General features: G+C 32.8%; 2 protein-coding genes across 2 annotated transcripts; one reads left to right on the plus strand and one right to left on the minus strand.

Annotated features, from left to right (window-relative positions):
* Positions 1-11,276: 11,276 nt before the first annotated feature.
* On the minus strand, positions 11,277-16,256 carry LOC139498325 (uncharacterized). The gene is made up of 3 exons (XM_071286697.1): positions 16,215-16,256; positions 14,578-15,037; positions 11,277-13,118 (listed from the first exon to the last, which is right to left on the minus strand). The coding sequence occupies exons 2-3, from the start codon at positions 15,024-15,026 to the stop codon at positions 12,686-12,688; spliced, it is 882 nt and encodes a 293-aa protein (XP_071142798.1). The 5' UTR covers positions 15,027-15,037; positions 16,215-16,256; the 3' UTR covers positions 11,277-12,685.
* An 8,191-nt stretch (positions 16,257-24,447) lies between these two features.
* Positions 24,448-26,670, plus strand: LOC139498327 (uncharacterized). Its single transcript, XM_071286699.1, has 2 exons — positions 24,448-25,198; positions 25,646-26,670. Exons 1-2 carry the CDS (start codon positions 24,876-24,878, stop codon positions 26,619-26,621), a joined length of 1,299 nt encoding a protein of 432 aa, XP_071142800.1. The 5' UTR covers positions 24,448-24,875; the 3' UTR covers positions 26,622-26,670.
* The last annotated feature ends 273 nt before the right edge of the window (positions 26,671-26,943 follow it).

Here is a 26,943-nt window from a genome sequence, read left to right on the forward strand (position 1 = left end):
GAATATATATATATAAACCAAAATGCTACATATATATGACTAAAAAAGGACATAAAAATAGTAGACGATGTATGTAAGAAGATGTGGTATAAGTGCCAATGAGACAACTTTCTATCCAAGTCACGTCACAATTTGTAAAAGCAAACCATTATAGATCAAAGTATGGTCTTCTACACCGAGCCTATGCCTACACCGAACAGCAAGCTATAAAAGGCCACACAATGGCTAGTGCAAACAATTTAAACAGGAAAACCAATGGTATAATCTATATAAAAAACGAGAAATGACAAACACTTCTGAACAACATCAACAAAGGATAACCACTGAACATCAGGTTTCTGACTTAGAACAGTTGAAAACAACACTTATAGTTGACTGTCCCTTTGGTATATTTCGTCCCTCTTTTATAGTATTGCATAGCAACAAAGAAAGACACACTATAAAGTATAAATTAAAGACACATTTTAAACAAACAAGCGATCATAAACTGAACGAATAAATTTGTTCTATGACACAATATATATATATATAAAATAATAAAATAAAGATTGAGATGTTAAACAATATAAGAATGACAACCATTGCTTTAGACCAAATGCCACGAAATAAAATAACGTACACAGGAAAAAAAAATAAGTTTGTTGTAAGGTATACATATACAGTCATAGAGTACAGACATATTTTTTACAAAGTAAATAAAGTGTTTATATGTTACAAGAACAAAAGTGAAAATGAATATTCATATCAATGCTGGTATATATTACAAAAGTTGAGACGAGATATAACACTTAATAAGTAAACATTGAATAACAAAAATCCATTATCAAATGTTCAACAGGTCAAATTAAAACAAAGTACGATTTGATAATACTCGTAGTTACTTAAAGCTAGTAAACCCCCGCCCCCCTCCCCCCCAAAAATAAATAAATAAAAAAACCAAACCAAACTACCTTCATGAACAAACTAAATGATATTAAAAAAAAATCATGCAGCAGAGACTAAATTCACCTAAAACGCATCCCAGGAATTCGTTTTTTAACGTCATACGTCATTAATCGATTGCAAATTTGATCATTCTTTTCTGAATATTTCATTGTGATGTCATGAGAAAATACGACCATGCCTGAAGATGTCACATAGAAAGAACACGTACATATTTTTGCAAATAATTTGAAGGAAAGGATTGAATCTGTCTGCGTATCATTTACAAACTCTAAAGAAACAGATTCCACTATCAAATCTTTAGCAATGTGATATTTTTCTACTGTCGACAGTTTAATATACAAAATATTTAAAAAGCTCTTGTTTTAAATTTGAAAATGGAACTGTTTAGATTGGATAAATATCGTATCACACTCATAACAGTGGTAGAACAAGTATTTAGGTGTCATACCACCAATTAAAAGTCCCTATCTGTTCAACCAAATTTTACAATTTTCACAGCTTTCTAAATATTTTACCTTAAGTTTAACTTCATAGAAACCAGATATATCCTGAATCGTACATGTATCAGCTTTCTACATGCCAATTTTCAACAGGTGTTCAAAATCATATAAAAAAGAAAAGGTCTTCCAAATAGAGGTACCACTAAAAATAACCCCTGGTTTTCTGGAAATCTTAAATTAGTATACTATGGAGCGCATTAATCCTCAATTTTGAATGCAAACTCATAAACAAGTAAATTTTTTTATCTCAAAATGGTCTCAACATATTTCTCTTTCACCAAAAGTTTCATTTCACCCAATTTGTTGGTTAGTTTAAGTAAACAATGACACCAAATGCACTATTTTTTGTCCGAGAAGGCCTACTTTCATATACGTTCTAAATTTGAGGGAGTAATTGGTGGTATGACACCTAAAGAGAAAAAAAAGTTGATTAGAAATCTTTTATTTTGTTTTATTCTTAATCCTGTAATGTATAACTTTGATAGAAAATACTTGAAAATTTCATTTTGGGCTACAGGAACATTAACTTTCAATAGCAAGATCAGTTTTTGCTGATTTTTCCTTGTTTGTTCTACTTCTTTAGAGACTTTCCACAATTTTTGCAATGAATTTAGTAAAAAATCCAAGGTATTGAAGTGTCAAGGAATATTTACCCCCCTTTTTTTCATCTGGTGTCAGTAAAGTACTACAAATTGATCAAAAGTGCAGTCATGGTCATTTAAGTGTGTTTATTTACATCAGTTAATAAAATTTAAGATATAAAAATTTCATTTGAAATAATAAATGGTACTTTTGTGAGTTTCTGCAGTGTTTACATTAGGCAATGCTATCTGCCAAGTACATAGTATGACGCAATGATATGAGGGGTAAAAATCAAATAATTTCATTAAATCTGCATGACAAAATTTGTTTGGGGTACTAAACAACCTATGTTTCAATGTTTAACACCACAGCATAACTTTCTGTGCATTTATAACATTATTTAGGACATTTTTTATATAAAAGCATATTGTCAGGATGGGAAAAGCTAAAAATAGCACAAACTCAAGTTTTAGGCTATAAATTTCCAATATGTGACATTTTGCCCCCAAAAAGATTGAAATGTGGCTACTATTATCTCAAATGATCAGTTAAGACAAAAAAAAAACCAATTGTTTTCTGATTTTGATGTTTCACCGCATTTTGCTTAAAGGTGTCATACCACCAATTAAAAGTCCCTATCTGTTCAACCAAATTTTACAATTTTCACAGCTTTCTAAATATTTTACCTTAAGTTTAACTTCATAGAAACCAGATATATCCTGAATCGTACATGTATCAGCTTTCTACATGCCAATTTTCAACAGGTGTTCAAAATCATATAAAAAAGAAAAGGTCTTCCAAATAGAGGTACCACTAAAAATAACCCCTGGTTTTCTGGAAATCTTAAATTAGTATACTATGGAGCGCATTAATCCTCAATTTTTAATGCAAACTCATAAACAAGTAAATTTTAGCTCAAAATGGTCTCAACATATTTCTCTTTCACCAAAAGTTTCATTTCACCCAATTTGTTGGTTAGTTTAAGTAAACAATGACACCAAATGCACTATTTTTTGTCCGAGTAGGCCTACTTTCACATACGTTCTAAATTTGAGGGAGTAATTGGTGGTATGACACCTAAAATCAACATGTGGTTCATTTGAATTCAGTTTGTCATTTAACAAAACTAGATTATGAAAACAAATTAACCTTTTTTTTCTCTTAACTCCTTTTATGACAATGAAAAGAAGTTGACCATGACTGGTGAAAAAAGAAATAATTTTTTGGCAGATCATTCAAAAAAGAAAATTATGATCATCTGCATATCGTCGATAAATCATGCGGGAAACCAATTCCACCCCAAATCTCTTGCAATACAATAATAATCATTTCAATCCACCCTCGACATGATAAACTATCGCAATCGATGCTGTGGTAGAATCTATATGAAGACAACATTTATAAATTATATGCGTCCGGAGATTTTTTTTCGGATTTACGTTCACAGGGAAAATGACAACCAAAACAAAATAAGAGATATATGATCTATATTAAAAGGACTTTAAGCAATGGGCAAATCTATCAATTTTTCCTGAGTTACTTGAAATGATTGATTTCTTTATAATTTGTAAATTCATAAACGGACAATTAAGTGCCAGTCTGCCTAAGAATCAGGCAGTGGTGAAAACATGACCAAAAAACCCCACCCAATTTGACATTGATTTCAGTTCATAAAATGTAGTTATGCACAAAAATGAAATTCATTTCTGTTTTCTGTTCTGGTAATGGAAGATACAATTTGGTTGAAATGCACTAGAAATTAACGAATAAGGGGAGATAACTCTGTAATTTGCTATCATTCTAACCAATTTTCTAACCAAGTTATTTGATATTACCAGACACACACAAACGAAAGACCAATTATGTTTAACTGAGGATGATGGTTAGTATTAAATAGCATGATTAGCTCGGTGGTTTTTTTTCTGATCATGTTTTGATTTTTACCTAAATTGCCTGATTCTTACAAAGACTGGCACTTAAAGAAAGGTGTGTCTTTTTAAAAATTGAAAATGCCAGTACCGACTTTCTGATCACTTAGTTTATGATAGCTGTTGGGACTGACAGTCCACCAGCAGCGGCCTCGACCAAAGGCAGAAAACAAAATGAAAACAACACTTTACACTTATTTTATTGAATCGCATGAACCCCAAAATGGACAAAACTTGGTGCGACAACAGACGATACGTTTCCTGTTACACTTGCATCTCGTGCATCTGTCATCTTTATTCACACTCAGGCAAAATGTTGCAAATGGGATTATAACGCAAATTCCTGTTTGCAGACTTGCCAACTTTTCAGATATCAATCAAATAACTTTTTAGAAAAGGTGTGTATGTGTTTATTTGCAACAACTGGGTCGATACCACTGCTGGTGGATTTATTTCCCCGAGGGTATCACCAGCCCAGTAGTCAGCACTTCTGTGTTGACTTGAGTTATCATTGATATGTTCATAATTAGAAATTAGCAAATTTTTTAGGAATATTTGGTCCTCATTGCTCTTCAACATCGTACTATATTTGGCCTTTTAAACATTTTTTTTTATTGGAGCGTCACTGATGAGTCTTTAGTAGACGAAACGCGCGTCTGGCGTAAATTTAAAATTATAATCCTGGTATCTAGATATGATGTGTTTATTTGCAACCACTGGGTCGATGCCACTGCTGGTGGAGATTTATTTCCCCGAGGGTATCACCAGCTCAGTAGTCAGCATTTCTTTGTTGACTTGAGTTATCATTGATATGATCATAATTAGAAATTAACTGTCAACAAAACTTTGAATTTTTAAAAACAAAGGCTTTTCTACGTCAGGAATAGATTACCTTAGCTGTATTTGGCAATTTTTTAGGAATATTTGGTCCTCATTGCTCTTCAACATCGTACTATATTTGGCCTTTTAAACATTTTTTTTATTCGAGCGTCTGGCGTAAATTTAAAATTCTAATCCTGGTATCTATGATGTGTTTAATATATGCTTTAAAATAGACAATTTGAACAATTATACTGCACATACCAATTTACCCATTCAAAGAATCTCACAAGTCATTAACCGTGTATTGTAAAAGAAAAAATATCGATATACGGTCGGGAAAATACAAATTATATTGCCAACTCTATCTTAAAGACGGTTTCATGTGAACCTTTGAAATTTACAGATAGGTTGCTAGTGAAGCAATGATGCATTTTAAAATTGCAAAACTGCGTAATTTTGTTCTGATTTTTCCGATTCGTGTGTACGTTCGGTTTGGTTTGAAATATTTTTTACATTTCAACAGGTTCCAAACAGTTCAACGATTTCTTAGCACGCCATTGATAATACACATTATAGCTATTAGTCCGTCTTTACTGGACTTGACGAAGGTTTCGGGTCAACGGTGCAGATTTCCAAATAGCGATAAGGTGTAAGAACTAACCAACAGGCTGCAGTAGAATGTACATTTTTATGCTGACTTGTTCATTCTTTCATTTATATTTAGCTTTTTGCAATTTCCAGTTTTATTTTATCATTAGAAAGATAAAAAAATCAATATTACTTTTTTCTGTAAAGTTCGTGTCATGTTAAAAAAAATATGTAACACAATGGTTGTCATACATGAAGTTGGGAACTGGTTACTCTTCTGCAACGCTTGAGTTCGTTTCCAGTTTTTATGATGTTTGTTTTGCTCAGTTGTTAGTTTTTGTGAGGTTTGTGGTTATTCATGTCCATTAATATACACTTTACAATTTCCTTTAAATTCATATTTTCGTTACCCAAAAACATTTGCTGCCTATTATTTTAATATACAAAAGAAGATGTGGTATGATTGCTAATGAGACAACTCTCCACAAGAAACCAAAATGACACAGATATTAAGAACCATGGACCGTACGGCTTTCATCAATTAGCAAAGCCCATACCGCATAGTCAGCTATAAAAAGCCCCGAAATAACAACGTAAAACAATTCAAACGAGAAAACTAACGGCCTTATTAATATAAACAAATGAACAAAAAAACAAATATTTAACACATAAACAAACGACAACCACTGAATTACATGCTCCTCACTTGGACAGGCACATACATACATACATAATGTGGCGAGTTAAAATAGTTTGTCATGAATGTGATACTTATTGGTCTATTATTTGCTTGTATCAGCTCTATAACATGTTTAAGCAAAATATGGGTAATGTATTTCTGAAATATTGGGTGTTGTCTGGCATCATACCTGTCGTAGGAAATATAATTTGTTAATCGTATATGTTTGAATGACTTTCCAATAAACAAAGTTAATAGTTTTATCTAATAAAGTTTGTAATATATTTACAAAATTATCATTGTCTGTCATTTTTAGAACCCCCATTTGTGTGATCTTTGTTAAATGTTCAACGCCCCTCCTTTCCCCTGTTTATTGGTTTCGATAACATTTGCACGTACATGTTTTGAAATCCTTACGCTAGATTTGAAATGTAAAAACAACTGATCATAAAAAAGTTAGAGAGGTAAGATAAGAAATTAACAACTTTTATTCGATCTATTATTGTAATGTCTCTGTTTTTCGAATTATATACTATTGTGTTTTACTGTATCATTTCATTTTCAAGATATACTTGGTCACATTTATTTTTATTTGGCCAACAGTAGACACCTACGACTTTTTTGGTTGTTAGCCAACGATTCTACTAAATTGTTTTGACTCCTTAGTGTTTGAGTCTTCCTGACCATATACCTGCTGTTTTAGATTTATTGAGGTTTAACCCAAAAGTGTGCCGACATTTTCTATTAGGTTAAATGCCAAGCTAATTTCATATTTAGAATCGAAAAACAGAGTTGCGTCGTTAGCCAATTGGGAATTATTTAACCTATTTGTTTTATCATCAAGTTTGATTTGAATGCCTTTATTGTTAGAATCCTGTCTTACTCTACAGATCAGCATTACAACTGCTTTTAAAATTTGGCACAACCTTTTGGAATTTTGGGTCCGCAATGCTCTTCAACTTTGTATTTATTTGGCTTTTTAACTATTTCGATCTGAGCGTCACTGATGAGTCTTCTGTAGACGAAACGCGCGCCTGATGTATTAAATTATAATCCTGGTACCTTTGATAACTCTTTAATACGGAATTAAAGGACAGTAGGTTTCTGAGATCTAGCTTATGTTCGACAGACACCGTTTAGTATCAAGGTATGAGACTAAACATCTTTTAAGAGGGAGTTCAGTAAACTTCAACCATTGTGCTAAGACATAAGCCATACGTCTAGTATCAACGTTGAATAAAGATATTGGTCTGTAGTTTTATAATGATAATTGATTTTTTTTTATACAGAAGGAAAACAACACCATTGATTTTAAAAGTTTTTCTTTTTGATAATATGTGCGAATGTATTTAATATTTCCCGCAGATTTTTTTCAGTTTTGGAAATGTTCAAAGTGCCTCTAGGATCATGATTGTTGGTGACTTTTTGTTGTAGATTAAGGGAAATATAAAATCAAAATGAAAGTTTACTTAATTTTAAAATTTAAATGTTGATATTTTATTTTATATTTTATATATTTAAGACATTGTCATTTCCTAAACATGTTAAAGAAGGATAATACTCCTTTGTAGTACACATTTCCAATTAAGCATACAACTCTCATAGGATAACTAAAAACAAACATGTCGCATTTTATAAACTATAACAGCAATTTCTTATTCTATCTAAATATGAAATGCAAGTATAATGTATTAACTCAAGACAAATATGACAGTTGTTGGCAGATCGGTCCATTAGTGTATATACGTTATATTAACCTCTCCTTTTCAATTAAGTTTTGAAGTATGGTTTTATTAATACTTTAACGTTATTTTGATACCAAAGACCAAAAACAAGATCATGACCAGCATAAATGTCTTCCAAATAAAAAGTAAATGCAATCCGAAGTGAATACATCAATGGTACATTGAAAAAAGGAAAATGATTTATGATATATTTTATCGATTGTTTGTATTGTGTCGAGTCATTACTGATCCCATAGTAGAGTGAACAAGTCAACAAAACTTTAATGGACTTCCCTACTTGCAGGCTGAAGTATGATTTTTTGTGTGAAAAAATGTTTAAGTTTTAATGTTTACCTGGTAGTAGAATCTATACATGGTGCATTGATATTTTTTGTTTTAAAGCCGACGTTTGGTAGTTGAATTTTTCATTATTGTTAGAAAAATTCATATTGGGTTGTATAAAGTATTAAAATCATATCTAAATTTTAAACTAGGCAAGACATAACTCTTTCAAAGAAAGAATAGCAATTCTTTTTCGAGTCAATCAGAAAACTTTGTACAGTCTCAAACACCATTTGCCAACTTTGTGACGAAATTGAGGAAATGGTTTGCGATTGATATTATAGCACCGCGGTCAAATTATGATGTTGTGATTGGTTGAACGCCTTCACGTGGGGACCTATGGATTCGTAGTAGGTTGCATGTAGTAAATTTCATAAGGGGTAGATGACATCACGTCCATTGTTTATAGTGACGTAATCTATTGATGAAACAGTACAATGCTTTCAATAGATGCTGTACATTAAATGTTAATAGTTATCCCCGAGGGTATCACCAGCCCAGTAGTCAACACTTTTTGTGCTGACATGAATTATCATTGATATTGTTATATTGATAAATTAACTGTTTACAAAATTTTGAATTTTTGAAAAAAACTAAAGCTTTTCTACCTCAGGCATAGATTACCTTAGCTGTATTTGGCATAACTTTTAGGAATTTTGGTCCTTAATGCTCTTCAACTTCGTACTTTATTTGGAATTTTTAACGTTTTTTGATTCGAACGTCACTGGTGAGTCTTTTGTAGACGAAACGCGCGTCTGGCGTATATTCAAAATTTAGTCCTCGAATTTATGATGAGTTTATTTACAACCACTGGGTCGATGATACTGCTGGTGGAGATTTATTTCCTCGAGGGTATCACCAGCCCAGTAGTCAGCACTTTTTGTGCTGTAATGAATTATCATTGATATTGTTATAATATTGATAAATTAACTGTTTACCAGTTTTTTTCTTGAAAAACTAAGCTTTTCTACCTCAGGCATAGATTACTTTAGCTGTATTTGGCATAACTTTTAGGAATTTTGGTTATTAATGCTCTTCAACTTCGTACTTTATTTGGCCTTTTTATTTATTTTGTATTCGAGCGTCACTGATGAGTCTTTTGTAGGCGAAACGCGCGTCTGGCGTATATACAAAATTTAGTCCTGGTATCTATGAAGAGTTTATTTACAACCACTGGGTCGATTCCACTGCTGGTGGAGATTTATTTCCCCGAGAGTATCACCAGCCCTGTAGTCAGCACTTTTTGTGCTGACATGAATTAGCATTGATATTGTTATAATATTGATAAATTAACTGTTAACTAATTTTTTTCTTGAAAAACTAGGCTTTTTTTTTTACCTCAGGCATAGATTACTTTAGCTGTATTTGGCCTAACTATGAGGAATTTCTGTCCTTAATATTCGTCAACTTCGTACTTTATTTGGCCTTTTAAACTTTATTGGATTCGAGCGTCACTTTTGTCTTTTGTAGACGAAACGCGCGTCTGGTGTATATACAAAATTTAGTCCTGGTATATATGATGAGTTTATTTTATGCAGTACTGATAGCATAGCGTATTTTTGTGTGTTATGACTAATACGATTGTATGCCTAGAAATTGTTAAATCAGAAGCATAATAAGGACCCCTTGGATAGTGCTCTTCAATAAATAATACTTTTTTTACAGTTTATATTTATGAATCAATTGACAAATGATTTAAATAAAGAAACGACGATATACTGAATGTCTTTAACTTTGTACTCTATTTGGCCTTTTAAACATTTTTTGATTCGAGCGTCACTGATGAGTCTTTTTTAGACGAAACGCTCGCCTGGCGTAAATATACAATTTTGATCCTTGTATCTATGATGAATTTATCCTCATTGAGCTTCGTTAATACTGGAACACCAGAAATTTAGATTTTAATCTAATACTGTATTTTCAGAATATTTAATTATATAGTCAGAACAGTTCCTAAAAAAGTTGATATGCCTTGCAGTCCTCATATTCTATTAATGTCGGAGAATAAATCGTTTGTCATAGGCTATTTATGTTTAAGGCAACTCAATACACTTGCTGATTTAAAATTTGCTGAATATATCTTGTTTCATCATATGACATCTTTTGATATAGTCTTTTTCCAAATTGTCTTAGCTAGTGTTTAACTTACATATTTCCGAATATGATTCACACAAACCGTAGACATTTTGATCGTATATCTCATATTTTATCAAACCTCATGTAATGCCAATTCAAAAAAAAAAAAAAAAAACAATAAAAAAAGAGTTAGCTGCTTATTTAACTTTACATCTGTTATTGACAAGAGTTGTCACAACCTGTCGTCATGCGGATCAGTAGCATGATTCTCACAATTGTTAGCTTTCGTATCAATTATCCCAAACAAAAGAACGAACACTTAGTAAGTAAGCAAAGATGGTGGTGTGGGGAATAAGACATAGATATTGTTTATGAAGTTAGACTACATATTTGATATATCTAAGACTGCATTCAACTAGGAACTGTTAAAGTGAATCATTGTAATGTTTGGTATTCATTCATTGTCTCAATATAACTATCGGTTTCAATTATTGAGAGTATATATCCAGATTTTAAATGGCTAGGTTGTTGACTGGTTTCGAACATTAATATTAACCTACCGAACCATACATTTAAAACTCTTCAGACCGATTCGTTTTCCGTATGATGATTGATTTTCCATAACATTCTTCAAACCTACACTGATTTTGGCCAACGCAAACTTTGTTCCAGTTCGTGAAATAAAATGCTGCAATATTTTACCAAAAATAAAACGATATGAAATGGTGTTTTTACTTAAAGTCGTCACGGATGTTACAAATTTGGCTATGAACATCACATTCGTTCATCATTCAACTCGTCATTTGTTTTGCAAGAATGCTAAGAAAAACATAACTATAAACAGTCTTATAGTTATAAGTGACCTTTATTATTAATTTTTGTAAAAAAGTATTGATTATGTTGCTATGTTTCATTTGTCCAATATTTCTACTATGCTTATTATTTACCGATGCCACCGCTGGTGCACGTTTCGTCCCCGATAGAATCACCAGCACAGTAGTCAGCATGTCGGGGTTGGCATGAATATCAATTATATGGTCATTTTTATAAAATTTTCTGTAACAAAACTTTGATGAATTTTTCGATGTAATGTAATTATTTTTTTTTATATAATCTCCATGGAGATAAAAAAAAAACCTGCATATTTTAAAAACTGATTGAAAATTAAGGTAAATAGAAAGGAAATTTAGTTTTACCATATGTATATAGGCGCTTAAACTTTCATAATTGCCAAATCGAGATTTTAATTGGGCAATAATAAAAGATAAACAAAAGTAAAATACTTTGTCTAGTTGCTTTTTAAATGAACAAATACACATGTCTTTCTCTTTTAATGACAATTGTCGAAAAGAAAAAAAAGTAAGAATAAGGTATTGACTTTGCCAAAAAAAATTTAAGCACCTTTTTCTTTTGTCACTTTATTATTAGTAAACATGTCATAATAAACAGAAAACACTGTAGTAATTGAAGTTTAAACCTTATAGCTACAATTATATATACTAATTATTTAGGCATGTTAATTTTTTTTTTATTTATTTCGAGCTACAATATATGAACCATATAGTTTTATATTAGGAATGAACCATTCTATCTCTCATTAGGAGTAGTAGCGTCCGAGTCGATGATTAACTTGCAACTGACGTAGCTTGTTGGTAATTATTTACGAATCCTTTTCTTCTTATACAGTCTGTTCGTGTTTGATATCTTAACTTCATATTATAACATTATCATTAAACACATATAGTGCTTTTTTATCAAATCAATTGTGAAGTCTGAAACTGTTAAATGGTCTTGCGTCCTCATATTTCAGAGCACATACATTCGTAATAAAAAAACTAATTTAAATACTCCTTTAAAATCAAAATCTTCTATCAATTAACATATATATTCATATACAAACACTTTAAAATAATGTGGCCGAATCGACTATCGCCAAAACGACTGTGTTCGAAACGACATAAACAAAATTACTGTGACCAATACGACTAGAGCCGAACTGGTACTGTGCCTGGTTTAGTTGTATTGCAAACACGTCTAAAAAAAACAAACTCACACCGATGTTTCTCTTTTCTCCTTCTCAAACGTGAAGTGAGGCCTTACAAATAAGTCAAAAGTTCATATCTTACTGGAAATTTCCTTCAGTTTGAGAGTAACTTCTTGGTTAACAGTCGATAACATTGCGGATGTACATTGTTAATGTATCAGAAATATATATGCTGAATTTGTTAATCACAGAATATTTACATCAAGTAAAATTAACACGACATAGTATTGTATTAAACAGCAAAATATTTTTCTGAATTCACTTATTTTTGTGGATTTAAGAAACATAGCCCTTTCGAAAGTATTGATTTTGTGGTTTTACCAAAGATTTCATGCAAGACTAAAAAAAATTATACTGCGTTTATAATTTAAATCGAATTGTTAATTTTACCAACGAAATGCCACAAAAATGGTACTTTACAAATATATATGAAACCAAAGTACTTGTATTAATCATTAAACCACATCAAAAACCAAAATTGATTTCCCCCATTCGTTGGCAATATACAGTTTACTATAGTCTTGGTTGAAGCACAAGGCGACAGGTTCCTTGATTCCGTGGTGTGAATCCAATGGTATGTCTAAAACCTTGCAAACCTGTTCTATTGTATAATAACGTTTATCTTTCAAAGAATATGTAAGTCTATGTATATTGTTCGATCCCTGTCCACTGATATAGATGTGTCCATAGTCGTCAGAACATATGTCAGTGGGCGTATCCATGGTTGTAATGTCAGCAACGATTCCTTGTTGGTTATGCAATACGTCGTTATATGTTGTGATATAATTTTGGCCTCCTATACACGATAAGTAAGTATGTTCGTCCATGACATGGAATTTTACAGCACGTGTACCAATTTTGGGATATTTAGTAACGTCTGTTAGGCTGCTGCAATAGAAGAAAAATAAATCACTGACATTGATAAAAAGTACGGACTTTGTGTATAATAGTTTAGCTGTACTCTTGCAAACAAAATAAAGTACCAAAATGGGGCTAAAACAAGCATTTTGCACGTTTCAGTACAATGACTTATGTTAAAGTGTATATCAGGTAATACAGGATTACATACCGTATTGCAGGTTATTTTCGCGAGTGTAAAGTTTCGCGAATTTCATTGAATAAGGTATACGAAATATTTTGGTGGTTATTATTTTGGCGGATTCGAAACTTTTATCAAAACTTTTGAATTTATACATTAAAATTGGCGGAATTTTTTTTGGCGATTTTGTTCAATCCGCGAAAATAAGCGAGATTTTACACCCCGCTTTACGGTATTTCGGTATTAATATTGATTCACTAATAGGGTCTTTTGCATCGGAAATAAACTCACTTATGCTTAAACCAGTTTTTGGCATGATACGAGTTATGTTATTCTCATATTTTTCATGAATGTATGATACCGAACAATTAAAGAGAAGGATGGTGCTTGATTTTCAAATAATGAAAACATAATCTTTCAATCAGTTTAGTTGAGGTCTAAAGCAAGCATGTCAGTAACTGATATCATTCCTTTGTTTATTCATGTATCCTTTTGCTTAATTTTTTGGTTACATATTCTGACATCGGACATGGACTTCTTTCTAATTGACTATTATGCGTATTGCAGTTTGTTTGTTTTATATCGGCTAGATGTATATGTTGAGATTTCGCAAAACATATTTAATCCCGCCGCATGTTTGCGTCAGTCCCAAGTCAAAAATTCTGGCCTTTGGTAGTCTGGTCAGTTCAAATACATGTATATGTTTTGTAGTTTTGTATAATGTCCATTGTCACTGAACTAGGCAACATTTTGGCTTCTAGGGGTCAGATGGAGGGTAATTGCAGGTGCGATATTTTCCTGCTGTGTTGAAGACTTGTTGGTTTCCTCCGGCGTTTTTTCCGCTTTGGTCGGGCTGTTGTCTCTTTAAGAAATTCTCCATTCCGTTTCTAAATTTTATGTGGATGTTAGTCTAAAAAGACAGGATTTATTTAAAATTACAATTGTGTGTTTTTTTTTATCTAGCCTTCAAATAATATATTGTGCATGTAATTTCTTTTCAGTTCCTTTCGGTCTAACAAGCCCATGCATATGAAAACGGCATTTTATTGTGTTTTCTTGTTATATCAACAATCAGACTGAATAAACTGGTCAAAATGTATTATTCCGATTACACACTTTGAAACTGATGTGTCGTAAGGTCATCGGTCAAATTAGTATCAAGGGCAATAATCTTTCAACTCATTTAATCAACTACCATAACAACATGAACAAGTGTGAAACTCTATAATACAATTTTTTATATGTCATATTGTGTGATCAGCGTTTAGGTCTACAGGTTAAACACTTTGTGTGCAGATACATACTTACATGTTTTCGTAATTGACAGGAACTTTATATGACATACCATGCTTGTTAACACCAAGATAGCATGGAACGTTTTTCGGAAAATCCCTTCCAGTATTTGAAACTGCTGAAACACAAAACACTGTTGTGTTTAGTTCGTCGCAGGTTGCTTTGAAGAGTACCATCATTCTATCAGGGTCTATTTGTAGGACAGTTCTGGAGTTAGGTTGTGTAATATAGCCTATATTTTGACTTGTAATAGCCAAATCATATGGTTCACTGTCAACGTCAAGCTTATGTAAAACAATTCCAAGAGGATCAACTAATATCAGATTCTTCTTAACATAGTCACATAACAAAACATTCCCCTTTATTGTAGCTGCTATCCCAGTAATTCGACCGAAGTCGTGGTTAAATTTGCCTATGTACGAAAATCCATGTCTAACATCTGGTACGGCCAACACCTGTGCCATATCTACGATAACTGGAAAGAAATACAAGTTTTGTTCCCAGTCTTATTATAATAAATATTATCTTAAAACTAAAATAACCAACAGATAATGTTTTTCGATTTTGAATGGGGTTTTGTCATCCTCTTATCGACCATTGGGTGACTTTCCATTGTCCCCTCTGCCCTTTTTTAAGATGTTAATGTTACATACTCTACAAAAACGTAATGCGAAAAAAAAACCCTGACAATATATAGATCAAATGTATAGTACTCAAGTAGACAACAGTTCACAATTCACAACACACAAACCACCAAACAATGAGATACACAGACTTTATAAAGCAACCTCTTTTCTAGAATCAGGTACGTAAGAAGGAAAATTTTTGATATGCTGAATCTTTACAGGATTAAGTTTTGTGGATAAATGATTACTAAATGTGCATGTTTTGTTTCATCGTCAGTATCTTGCAAATTGCAGTAAATATGCTACATTAAATAACTTTCTTTATTAGCACCGAGAGTTTAATCTTACTTTCCAAATTATGCAGTATTTTAGATTTCTATGTCTAAGCCCAAGTTATTAGCCATTCTAGTGATTGTTACATAGTTTACGAAATATGGTTCAATAAAGCAAGAAAAGTTTGTTCTCACTTAGAACGTTTATCTCTATCTTAATAAGTGTCCGAATTAAGCCAGACTGCTAGTATTTATATGCCATGCTTTTTTCGCATTTGCTTGTCTTTGTTTTATCTATTTGGATAAATTTGGTTGATTTGGTCTGTTGTGCTTGTATTTATCGGCGATTCCAGCAAAAACAATTTATACATTAAACTCGTTGACCCTTTAAGTGGTATGAGCAAATTGTGTTAGCTTTAGATACATTTTTACTGAACTCAGAATTTCGAACTAAATTTATCAGGTATATTATTTTGTAGATCTAGAAATGAAACCATCAAATTTCATATCATAAAAAAACAAAATATCGCGGCCTCATTCATATTATTATTCTCTAATCACTACGCAATGTCTCTTTGACACATCCCATTTCCATTCTCCATTTTAATACTCATGTTACATGTGTAATGCTTATATCTATCGTTAGTACCGTTGGTGCTTGTAATACGTACTTCAGTAATTTAATGACATGTACTTCAACTTATATCTGGATTAGAAACAAAGGAACATATAAAATCAATTTGTATTCTCTTACCTTATTTGTCGTGCTACCAATCGTTTAAATAACTTCCTTGTTAATAATAATTATCAATTTGTATGGAAGTCTTTGTGTGATATAAATAAAAAACAATTTATATCGATTAAAAGAGGTAATAGTAATCGTCGACATTATGCTCCTGCTTTGGTATTTTAATTATTGTGTAATAATCTACATAGACTAGTAAATGAACGCTATAACACGAAATTATGACGATAAACAAGGCCATTACCTAATTTATACTTCAAGACCATCGTATATTATATGTGAAGTTGATGTGGAATATTTATCAACATTGTCTTGGTAATTTTTGGTGAACATTTTAAAAAGTAGACGAAACTTTCTTTTACTTTTTTGGGCAGACACTTGTGACGTTTTACAAAGTCTGAGTAGCAGCTGCATGCTCATGAATACCGTATAAATTGTGAAATGTATATCTTGTATGCCAAGAGGTTGTTATACTGCTACAAAGATCAGGAAAAATTGAAAATTTCAAAATAGAAAATGATCGTTTGTCATAGATTCTGGTATAGAGATCTCCGCTTATGTCAAATTCGAGGTATTAAGTGAGAAAAGAAATGAAACAAAGAAAGCAGTGTCTGTTGTTTCATAAATTTCTAGTTCTGAAAAATATATTAAGGGAACCCAATCAGAAAAGTATGGATTGTTAATGAAAATAACAGCATCAATATATGTAAATGTGAAATTATATTAGCTGCCTTCTTTGATTTTCTTGTTTTTGACAATTGTTTGAAGGAATTTTTGTCTTTTGTCCATGGATTTATGAGTTTTGAACAGCGGTATACTACTGTTGCCTTTATTAACATCTTCTGACATCAGACTCGGACTTCTCTTGAACCGAATTTAAATGTGCGTATTGTTATGCGTATACTTTTCTACATTGACTAGATGTATAGGGGGAGGGTTGAGATCTCATAAACATGTTTAACCCCGTCGCATTTTTGCGCCTGTCCCAAGTCAGGAGCCTCTGGCCGTTGTTAGTCTTGTACTTGTATTATTTTAAGTTAAGTTTCATTTGTACAATTTGGAAATTAGTATGGGGTTCATTATCACTGAAGTAGTATATATTTGTTTAGGGGCCAGCTGAGGGACGCCTCCGGGTGCGGGAATTTCTTGCTACATTGCCTGTTATTGACCTTCTACTGTTGTTATTTCTATGGTCGGGTTGTTGTCTTTTGACATATTCCCCATTTCAATTCTCAATTTTACTCTTCCATTACTTGGGCTGATAGAACATCCATAAGCTTGACAAGTCATTTTAACAGTGACTATAAATGAAATGTCATGCTTTGTAATAGGACTTTTCGGTAATTATATATCAGTGGTTATTAGTTTTCAAGATGGTGACTTGCAAAGAACTGATAGTCGGTTTTAAAAATATGCTTTGAAAAAGCGTATTTATTTAAGTGATATATCATCAATTTTTTATCCTTTGGCGAATTTTCCCTGTAATGACATTTTCTGCACATTTGTGTCGAAAGTGAAAGACGCCAGAGTCCATGAAAAGAACACAGACCTATTTAATAAAACTTACAATATTTAAGGTGAGCATCAAGTCTGTCTTGATAATGTTAAGTGGTATATTACAATGTATTATTTAATTCAAAGTATATTTAAATCGTATCGTCTAATGTTAAGATTTAAGATTTTTTTTATTACAAAAAAAGGAATGAGTATTAAATATAAATAAGAAATATTGAAATGACTTTTACTCTTTGTGGGTACTTAAAATTAATTTCTGAGCGTTACACAGTACTTTTGAAGAATAACAAATCTGTTTGTAGCCTGAATTTCATGCAAAATGTATTTGAATAGACCAGAGGTTTACATTTGTTTTTATTGAGCTTCCTCTAAAATGCTTACTTTTCTTACTATAGCGTTGATATAGATTTGATTGACATCTTAATGGATCAAGATACTTATTGTCATATAAACTGCTGAGCATGTTTGAAAGAGGGACGAAAGATACCAAAGGGACAGTCAAACTCATAAATCTAAAACAAACTGACAACGCCATGGCTAAAAATAAAAAAGACAAACAGAAAAACAATAGTACACACGACACAACATAGAAAACTAAAGAATAAACAACACGAACCCCACCAAAAACTAGGGGTGATCTCAGGTGCTCCGGAAGGGTAAGCAGATCCTGCTCCACATGTGGCACCCGTCGTGTTGCTTAAGTGATTACAAATCCGGTAAATAGTCTAATTCGGTAGGTCATATTCATGAAAGGGAAGGGGATTGTAGTTACGACGTAAGGAACATATCCGATATCATTTGTGAAACGGTTATTCCATAACGGTCAACCAACTCGTGATGGTGTCCGTAAAATTTACGAAGGGATGATTTCAACTTCACCATTTGGAACTCTTGGGTTAATAGCTTCCTTGTGAGCAGCAAACCTCTATCAAGAAAATCATGATAGGAAATGCAAGCACGGGAATATCGTATCAATTGGGAGATATATACCCCGTATGCAGGTGCTGCTGGAATGTTGCTACTTAGAAATGGAAAGTTCACAATTGGAAAGCTGAAATCATCTCTTTTGTTGTAAAGTTTTGTTTTCAACCGACCCTCATTGTCAATTTCTAGATGTAAGTCAAGATATGAAGCCGACTTAACTGTATCTGTAGTATCCTTTATCTCTAGTTCGATTGGATAGATGCGTTCCACATAGTCACCAAATTTTGAATTGTTTAGTGAAAGAACATCATCTATATAGCGGAAAGTAGAGTTAAAGGATATTGCTAACTTCTTATCTTTCTTCCTAAGAAGTTCCTGCATGAAGTCAGCCTCATAATAATAAAGAAACAAGTCGGCGAGTAGAGGGGCACAGTTTGTTCCCATTGGAATGCCGACAGTCTGTTGAAAAACACGTCCTCCGAACGTAACAAATATGTTGTCAATCAAGAAATCAAGCATCTTGATAATATCAGTTTCAGAGAATTTTTTGTTTGAATCAGAGTGATTCTTTACAAAGTAGGATTTATCACCCCTAAGACAAGATACTTGTATCTACGTTGGCCATTGTTTTTTATGAAGCAAAGTAATATCAACTCTTTCAATTTGTCTTTTAGTTTGGAATGTGGAATACTTGTGTACAGGGTAGAAAAGTCAAATGTTTTAATACTGTTACAAGATGAAAGAGAGTTAGATTGTATGTACTCTAAAAGATCTTTTGAATTTTTAAGTATCCACATCTGATTCACGCCACCTCTAGAATAGGCAGTTTCACAATAACTTTGAAGCCCGTCTTTGATTGCTGATAAAATAGATGTTAATAATTTAGAAAGAGGTTTCGTGGAGCACTTGGAAGACCCAGCAATATACCGTTGTTTGTAAGGACACTTATGTAGTTTAGGTATCCAATACAGTGATGGAAGATTTGAAGCTGCATTGTAAGAATAAATCTTTGATCACCTTCGCGTATGGCATTTTCTGGCTACGTTGAAGACTCATTGTTAAACTACGACTGTTATCTGCTTTTTGGTCGGATTGGTATCTCCTTGACATATTCCCTATTTCCATTCTCAATTCTAGGTTGATCTCTGTACATGAACTTTTCAGACTTCTCGGTTATTAGGGTAAGAAAACCGACTTTAAACAGACGCAAATAAGTACATTTATCACCCAAACAAACTATATCACTCGATCATATTTGTATTACGTAGATGCACGTCTGGCGTATAAAATTATAATCCTGGTACTTTTGATAACTATTGTGTACCATAAACGATACTTAAGTGTTTACCACACTTCACATACTAAAAAGGCAATACAAACTGTTATTGTATTTATTTTTAGGTAGCATAATTGAAATGTTCATAGTACAGTTTAATCTCACAACTACAGACATCAATAAGAAAAACAGTTATTTCTGCAATTTATAACATGAAAGAGGATAATGTACATACTTATTGGTGAATCAATTGGATGATATCTCCATCTTATTAAGAAGGAAAATTGAAATAAGGAAGTGAACTCCTCTGCAAATCAAGATTTAAATACAAAATATAACAGAAAATAACACAGACAAAGACAGATTATTGGTTAATAACAGAAAATCACACAGAATAAAGAAACAATGGACCACAGGATTGACAAGAAAAGCGCTATGCTAGAGCAGGCCACTGTTGATAGAGAAAAGCAGTCGATAGAGACCGTTGACAATAGTGACTTGAAATCAGCCGATTGCTTTTCTGAAATTAATCAAATTAATGAATTTCAAACTGAAGGTAATCCAGTTCCAGATAGAGAAAAAAGGCCAACTTTAGAGGAAAAAGATACAGAAACAATAGCATCATCAAACACAACGGCTTTAGTGATATGCATTGCACCACAATCTTCTAATTTAGATTCACTGACGAAAATAGAGACACCAGATCTAGAGATAAGGAGTACACCAGAAGTCCAAAATCTGGAGACAACAGCTTTGAAAACAAGAGGAACATCAGAGATGACACAAGAGGCAAACACTACATCTCCTCTTAGTGAAGTTGATAAAACACATGACCAAAATTCAGATGGCGATGAAACTGTAGTAGATAAGCAAGAGCCACAATCTAAATCTGTACTGCAACAAGACGAAAACGCAGTCAGTCAGATATCTATTGCTCCACTAGACAAAAACCTGACATCTACTAACATAAATACAAGTGAAGATAGTGAAAAAGCTAAAAAAAACTCAACAGCAGAAGATACTCTAGGTGAAAAAAATAAAGGGTCAAAAAAGAAAACGGGGATAAGAAACCCAAGAAGAAGTACACCACAAGGAGGTATTAGCCAATATTTCCATGGCACACCTGGTACTGTAAACCCTGAAAATCATACGCCTACAAATAAAACCGACAAAAGAAATGCAACAACCCCCACAGACGAATACCACAAACGTACAGGTCCTGCACAAAAGACAAGTAAAAAGTAGTGCAAGACTGTATCATATTATAGTTGTATCAAAAATTTATACATTATAATATTTAAAAACAAATGTACAAAATGTATATAATTTTAATTATTTTTATTATAATTATTGAAAAAAAAACAAAAACATGAATGTGATGTGATTAAAGATTGCATACATCCAAAAAGAAATGACAAATTGAAAGTCAAAGATATGTTTGTTGTGAAAAAGGAAAATATTCCTACATGGTATATGTATGCTATAAATAGCACAATAGAATCTGCTTTTTCTGGCAGAAATATAATTCTTGATGTGAAGTTAATAACTAATCACTTTTTCCAATATATATTTTTCCAACTGAAAATAATTAAAATATTCACTGAAAACGCATTTGTTATCAAACGTGATAGTATGTCTCACAAGTCTTCGCTATGTACAAGATTTATAGCAAGGGAAAGTCCAATTCTATTTTTAGCCAACGACTGGCCATATATAGTAACAAGTGTTCACACAGTTCTAGTAATCCTAGATAAATCCATGAATAATACGTGCAGGTTCCAAGTTCCTATAACACATGGATTACGAAATTTTACATATCCACTATCACATAAATTTTCTATCACACCAATTGTGAACTTCATGTGGCATTTAAATTCATCACAGGTGAAACTGGGTCAACCTATTATTAAAGTCAAGGTCGAACACCGACTGAAAATAGACAATAAAACATCAATTAGTACAATGTCACAATATTATGAGATACACATTAAAAGCATAATTTACAGATTGTATATGTACAAGCATTAGGAAAAAAGCTGTAAAGTCGACAAGATAACAGGTTAATGTATTCAAGTGATTTTCAGAATTTAAGATTTGTTGCAATTCTAAAGTACAATGGTTAAATCAATCTTATCTTTGATGTGCCACATGGGCATCCCTATAAAAAAGACAGTCCATGCGTGGCCCATGATATTAGATATTATGCATGTCAGTGGATATTTTCTTTGTGAAGCTAGCACTAATAACCTATATTATTTACGTGTCTGAAATATTTTGAAAAGTGTAACTAAACTCTTGAACAGACCATTTATAAACGTCGTTTGTGTGAATTTGGATTTACACGTATTAAAAACTCTTCACTTTTCGGCATTCGAGAAAACATATATTTAGCAAACACTATTGAGGAACACAAATAAAAAATAAATTTAATTTGTTAATATTTGCACTTCTTAAACCCCAGCTGATATTTTTTTTTATTTCTCACCTGACAAATGGGATATACACGACTTCCCAAATTTAATATAATATTCACCTAATATATGCTCAAAGTCAACTTATTTTAAAGAAGTTTTAAAAATAAAATGGTTAAATGCTTTTTTTTTTTTTACATAAAGCACAAATATATTTACATGTTTCATTATCAGATCAAAATATCTTAAATACCCCAGTCCAGAGATACCGTGTATATTCGGCTGAATATACATGTACCATATCGAGAATTTTACATTCATACTTGTTACGTAACGAGATATGTGCCCAGGTAAAAAGATCCAGTAGGTGGTGTATATTCTAAAGTGTTTATCGTCTTCTATTATACATGCCGATGACGATGACATTTAGCTTGAGGGCCATTTTGTTTTCGCAAAGAAAAACAAAACTTAAACAATTTTATAGATATAATATTCTGTTGAAAAATCATTTTTAAAGGTGAACAGATAAGCATAACGTCTTCGCAATTTCTTGTTAACAGCCATGGACACAGATGTCAGAATGAATAAGAAAATACTAAATTCTTAAACAATATATTGTAAAATGGACACCAAACACATGTTGATAGAATAGTGTACTGATAGTATAAAAAAGAAGATGTGGTATGATTGGCAATGAAACAACTATCCACAAAAGACAAAATGACACAGACATTAATAACTATATGTCACCGTACGGCCTTCAACAATGAGCAAAGCTCATACCGCATAGTGAGCTATAAAAGGCCCCGATAAGACAATGTAAAACAATTCAAACGAGAAAACTAACGGCCTTATTTATGTAAAAAAATGAACGAAAAACAAATATGTAACACATAAACAAATGACAACCACTGAATTACAGGCTCCTGACTTGGGACAGGCACATACATAAATTATGTGGCGGGGTTAAACATGTTAGCGGGATTCCCACCCTCCACCTAACCTGGGACAGTGGAATAACAGTACAACATAAGAACGAACTATAAAAATCAGATGAAAAAGACTTAACTCATCAGATGGACAAAAATACAAGTGGACGCGGCCCGGTACTTATACATCCCGACACAAAAAGACACAATGAACAAATCTGAGAGTATTCGCAGTTATCTGACAGCTAGTTCAAAGTCACTAACAACTAATAAAAAAATCATGCAACTAAGACTAAACTATCAATCCGTACACATCCAACATCCATCTATCGTTTTCAGATATTTCTTTTCCGCCATTCATAAGTTTAATGTTTACTTTGACTTAATGCTATACATGTATAATGTGTGTTCAGAAATCGATTTATAAACTTTATGCTTAAAATAATAAACCCAAACAGACAATAAACAGGTGATTTGGTGACCATTTAGACTTCGTTTAGATAACTCACGTCTTCAAAATTAATAGTTTAAAATAAAATTTTGGGGATTTAAAATGTATATCCAAACCTATTCTATTACTTTCCTGTGAGCAAAGTCTTAAGAAAAATATATATTGGAACTGTAGGAGATCATAGTGGGTTGAACGACAACGAGACACTCGCAACCAAACAACAAAAATCACATAAGGACGGCTAGTGGGCAACATAAGTGTTCACCAATAGATAGGTGTATACACAACATGCCAATTTCTAAATCATCCCTTATGTCTTTATCATTGTGAATAATTTATCCCGGATAATAGAATACATCTACAAGTCATGTCTTTGGTTTAACAGAACAAATGATAAAAGATTCAAAAATTTGTTGTTTGTGATTCATAGTTGACTAGTTCTATATTTACCAGTGACACGCGTCCTAATTTTTAAGAAAAGGGACAGAAAAAGTATTAAACAAAAATAACCGGTTTTTCAAAACTATATTTTTGAAAATTCACTGCATGATTTAAACAGCTTTAAAGTGTTTCATTTAATTCTATCTTTTTGCGTATACGAAAAATTGATAACAAGTTAAACTTCAGTGTTCATGACTTACGACTATTTTATATTCTTGTGAAATTGATAGATGAGCAGGTTTTCACAAATACCGAACAAAAAATATAGCGTAAACGTCAATTATACCCCCTTCACATACACGAATGTTTCTTACGAATGCTAACGAATCACCAAAATTTACAAGATTCGTTAAACTTTAACGAATCTTTTGCGAATAAACCACTTTTACGAGTGATTTGCGAGTGCTTTACGATTGGTTACGATTTACTAAGAATGAATGCGATGCTTTTACGATAACAGTAGACGATTCATTGCGAATAGATACGAGCAATTAACGAATGCATACGAGTGTTTTGCGAGCACAATACGAATGGTAACGATCTGATCCAAGTTTTTACGATTGGTTAACGAATAGTTTACGATAGCCCACGAACATTTGCGATTGAGTTACGAGTGTTTTACGAATGTTTATTTTTTTTGCAATGGGAAATGCATGCACTCATATAGATAGTAGGCCATACAGTCTCATTTATTATCCATGTAAACATTCGGAGTAACAAGACATGTCTTACGAGAGAAATAAATTATTACTCTTCCATAACTTCCTTCGACTTCTTCTTCCACTGGCACAGAGGGCAGAGGAAGAAAATCAACAACTGTTTCCTCTTTGTTTTAGGAGGAGGAGGAGGCGGACTCAACGTAGATTTTGGTGCAGGCCATGGCTCATCAGAAGAACTTTGTTTGGACAATATGACCAACTCCTGCATGAGCTTAACCGGGAAGATGCGTCTGGTTACAGAAACTTTTTAAGAGTTGATGCCGACTTGTTTGGGGAGATACTTGACAGAATTACCCCTGCAATCAGAAAAAGCTCTACCTCTTTCAGGTAAGTACTTCAATTTTCAAGCAAAATAAAACAGAAATGTACATTAAGAATAATAGTTAGTTTTATTTTGTATGCTGACTATATCATATGAATATCCGACGGTGCCGAAGGACGAGGCTTGGATTTTCCGCATGATATAGTCAGTTTAGAAAACCATACTAACTGTTTTTTCAGAAATTCATATCTAAGTAAAAAGGTCAGCAAAACAATCTTTTAAAAAATTTTCCTTAAGCACTTTGCTTCTAAATAATTCAATTTAATACAAAGTGAACAAAGTACGTGTTAGTAACGCCCCAAATAACGTTCGTATTCATATGGAAGTGGGTATATTAAACTGTCTTGTCTTTTGTTATTCTAATGTATGACACATTTCCAGTTTACCTTTTATGCGACAAAAAATATTCTTTTAATTGCATTGTAAGTTTAGATAAATATTTCTCGTTACAGGGAACCACTTGAACCAGGACTGAAGTTAGCCGTTACACTCAGACATTTGGCTACCGGTTCCACGTATGCTGATCTTATGTATGCCTTTCGTGTTGCCCGGAACTCCATATCACTCTTTGTGCCTAAAGTCTGCGAAGCAATTTACTTAGCATACAAAGATGAAGTCATGCCGGATGAGATTACGACGGAAGATTGGATGCGTATAGCATCTGACTTTGAAAGAATATGGAACCTCCCACACGCTTGTGGTGCTTTGGATGGGAAGCACATTAGAATAAGAAAACCGCCTAACTCGGGGTCGTTATTTTTTAACTACAAACATTTCTTCTCTACAGTGATGATGGCTCTAGTTGATGCAGATTATAAGTTTATTTGGCTGAGTGTGGGCTCATACGGAAGTGCATCTGATAGCCAGATATTTAGGGACTCGGAACTACGACCAATGTTAGAAGATGGAACTTTGGATCTTCCGCCTCCCTCCCCTCTTCCAAATGGTGAAACAGATATTCCTTATTTTCTTATTGGCGATGACGCATTTCCTCTCCGATCATGGATGATGAAACCCTATTCAAGAAAACGTTTAGACCACGATGAGCGCATCTTTAACTATAGGTTGTCCCGTGCACGTAGAATTGTGGAGAATGCTTTTGGCATTCTTGCCATGAGATTTCAGATTTTGATTGGAACTATGCAACAACTGCCAGAAACAGTAGATTTAATCGTACTGTCTTGTACTACTCTTCATAACTTACTTCGGATAAGGAAACGTGCTGATCTACAACTGTTTGCTGACGAAGAAGACAACAATCATAATTTAATAGAGGGACAATGGCGACAAGGTGCGCAACTTACCGACGGAGACCCAGGGTATCAGAGAAATTTTGGTAACGCTGCTGGAATTGATCAAAGGAACTATCTTAAAAATTACTTCAACTCGGAAGCAGGCGCCGTAGATTGGCAAGAGAACATGATTTGACTGGTTCAGAAACATTGATTGTTTTGAATGCATCAGTATTGTGTTAATTGATGTAATGTTTAAAAATAAAAAAATAGATATAGATAGGACTATAAAAAATCTCAGAATGAGGTTCTATCATAATGAATAATTCATTCCAACTTTGTTTGACATACACTTTATAATACAAATTTGTTGCAATACTAGTACTTGGAATGGTATTTAAGGGATAGAATATGAGTGAAGACGGGGAATGTGTCAAAGAGGCAACGACCCAACACGCGCAAAAAAGAATAGGTTGAGTTTAAACACAAACTTTGATAAGCATCAATAAATGAGTTTC

The sequence above is a fragment of the Mytilus edulis genome, chromosome 12 (assembly GCF_963676685.1).
Source record: "Mytilus edulis chromosome 12, xbMytEdul2.2, whole genome shotgun sequence".
In the NCBI taxonomy this organism is placed as follows: Eukaryota; Metazoa; Mollusca; class Bivalvia; order Mytilida; family Mytilidae; genus Mytilus; species Mytilus edulis.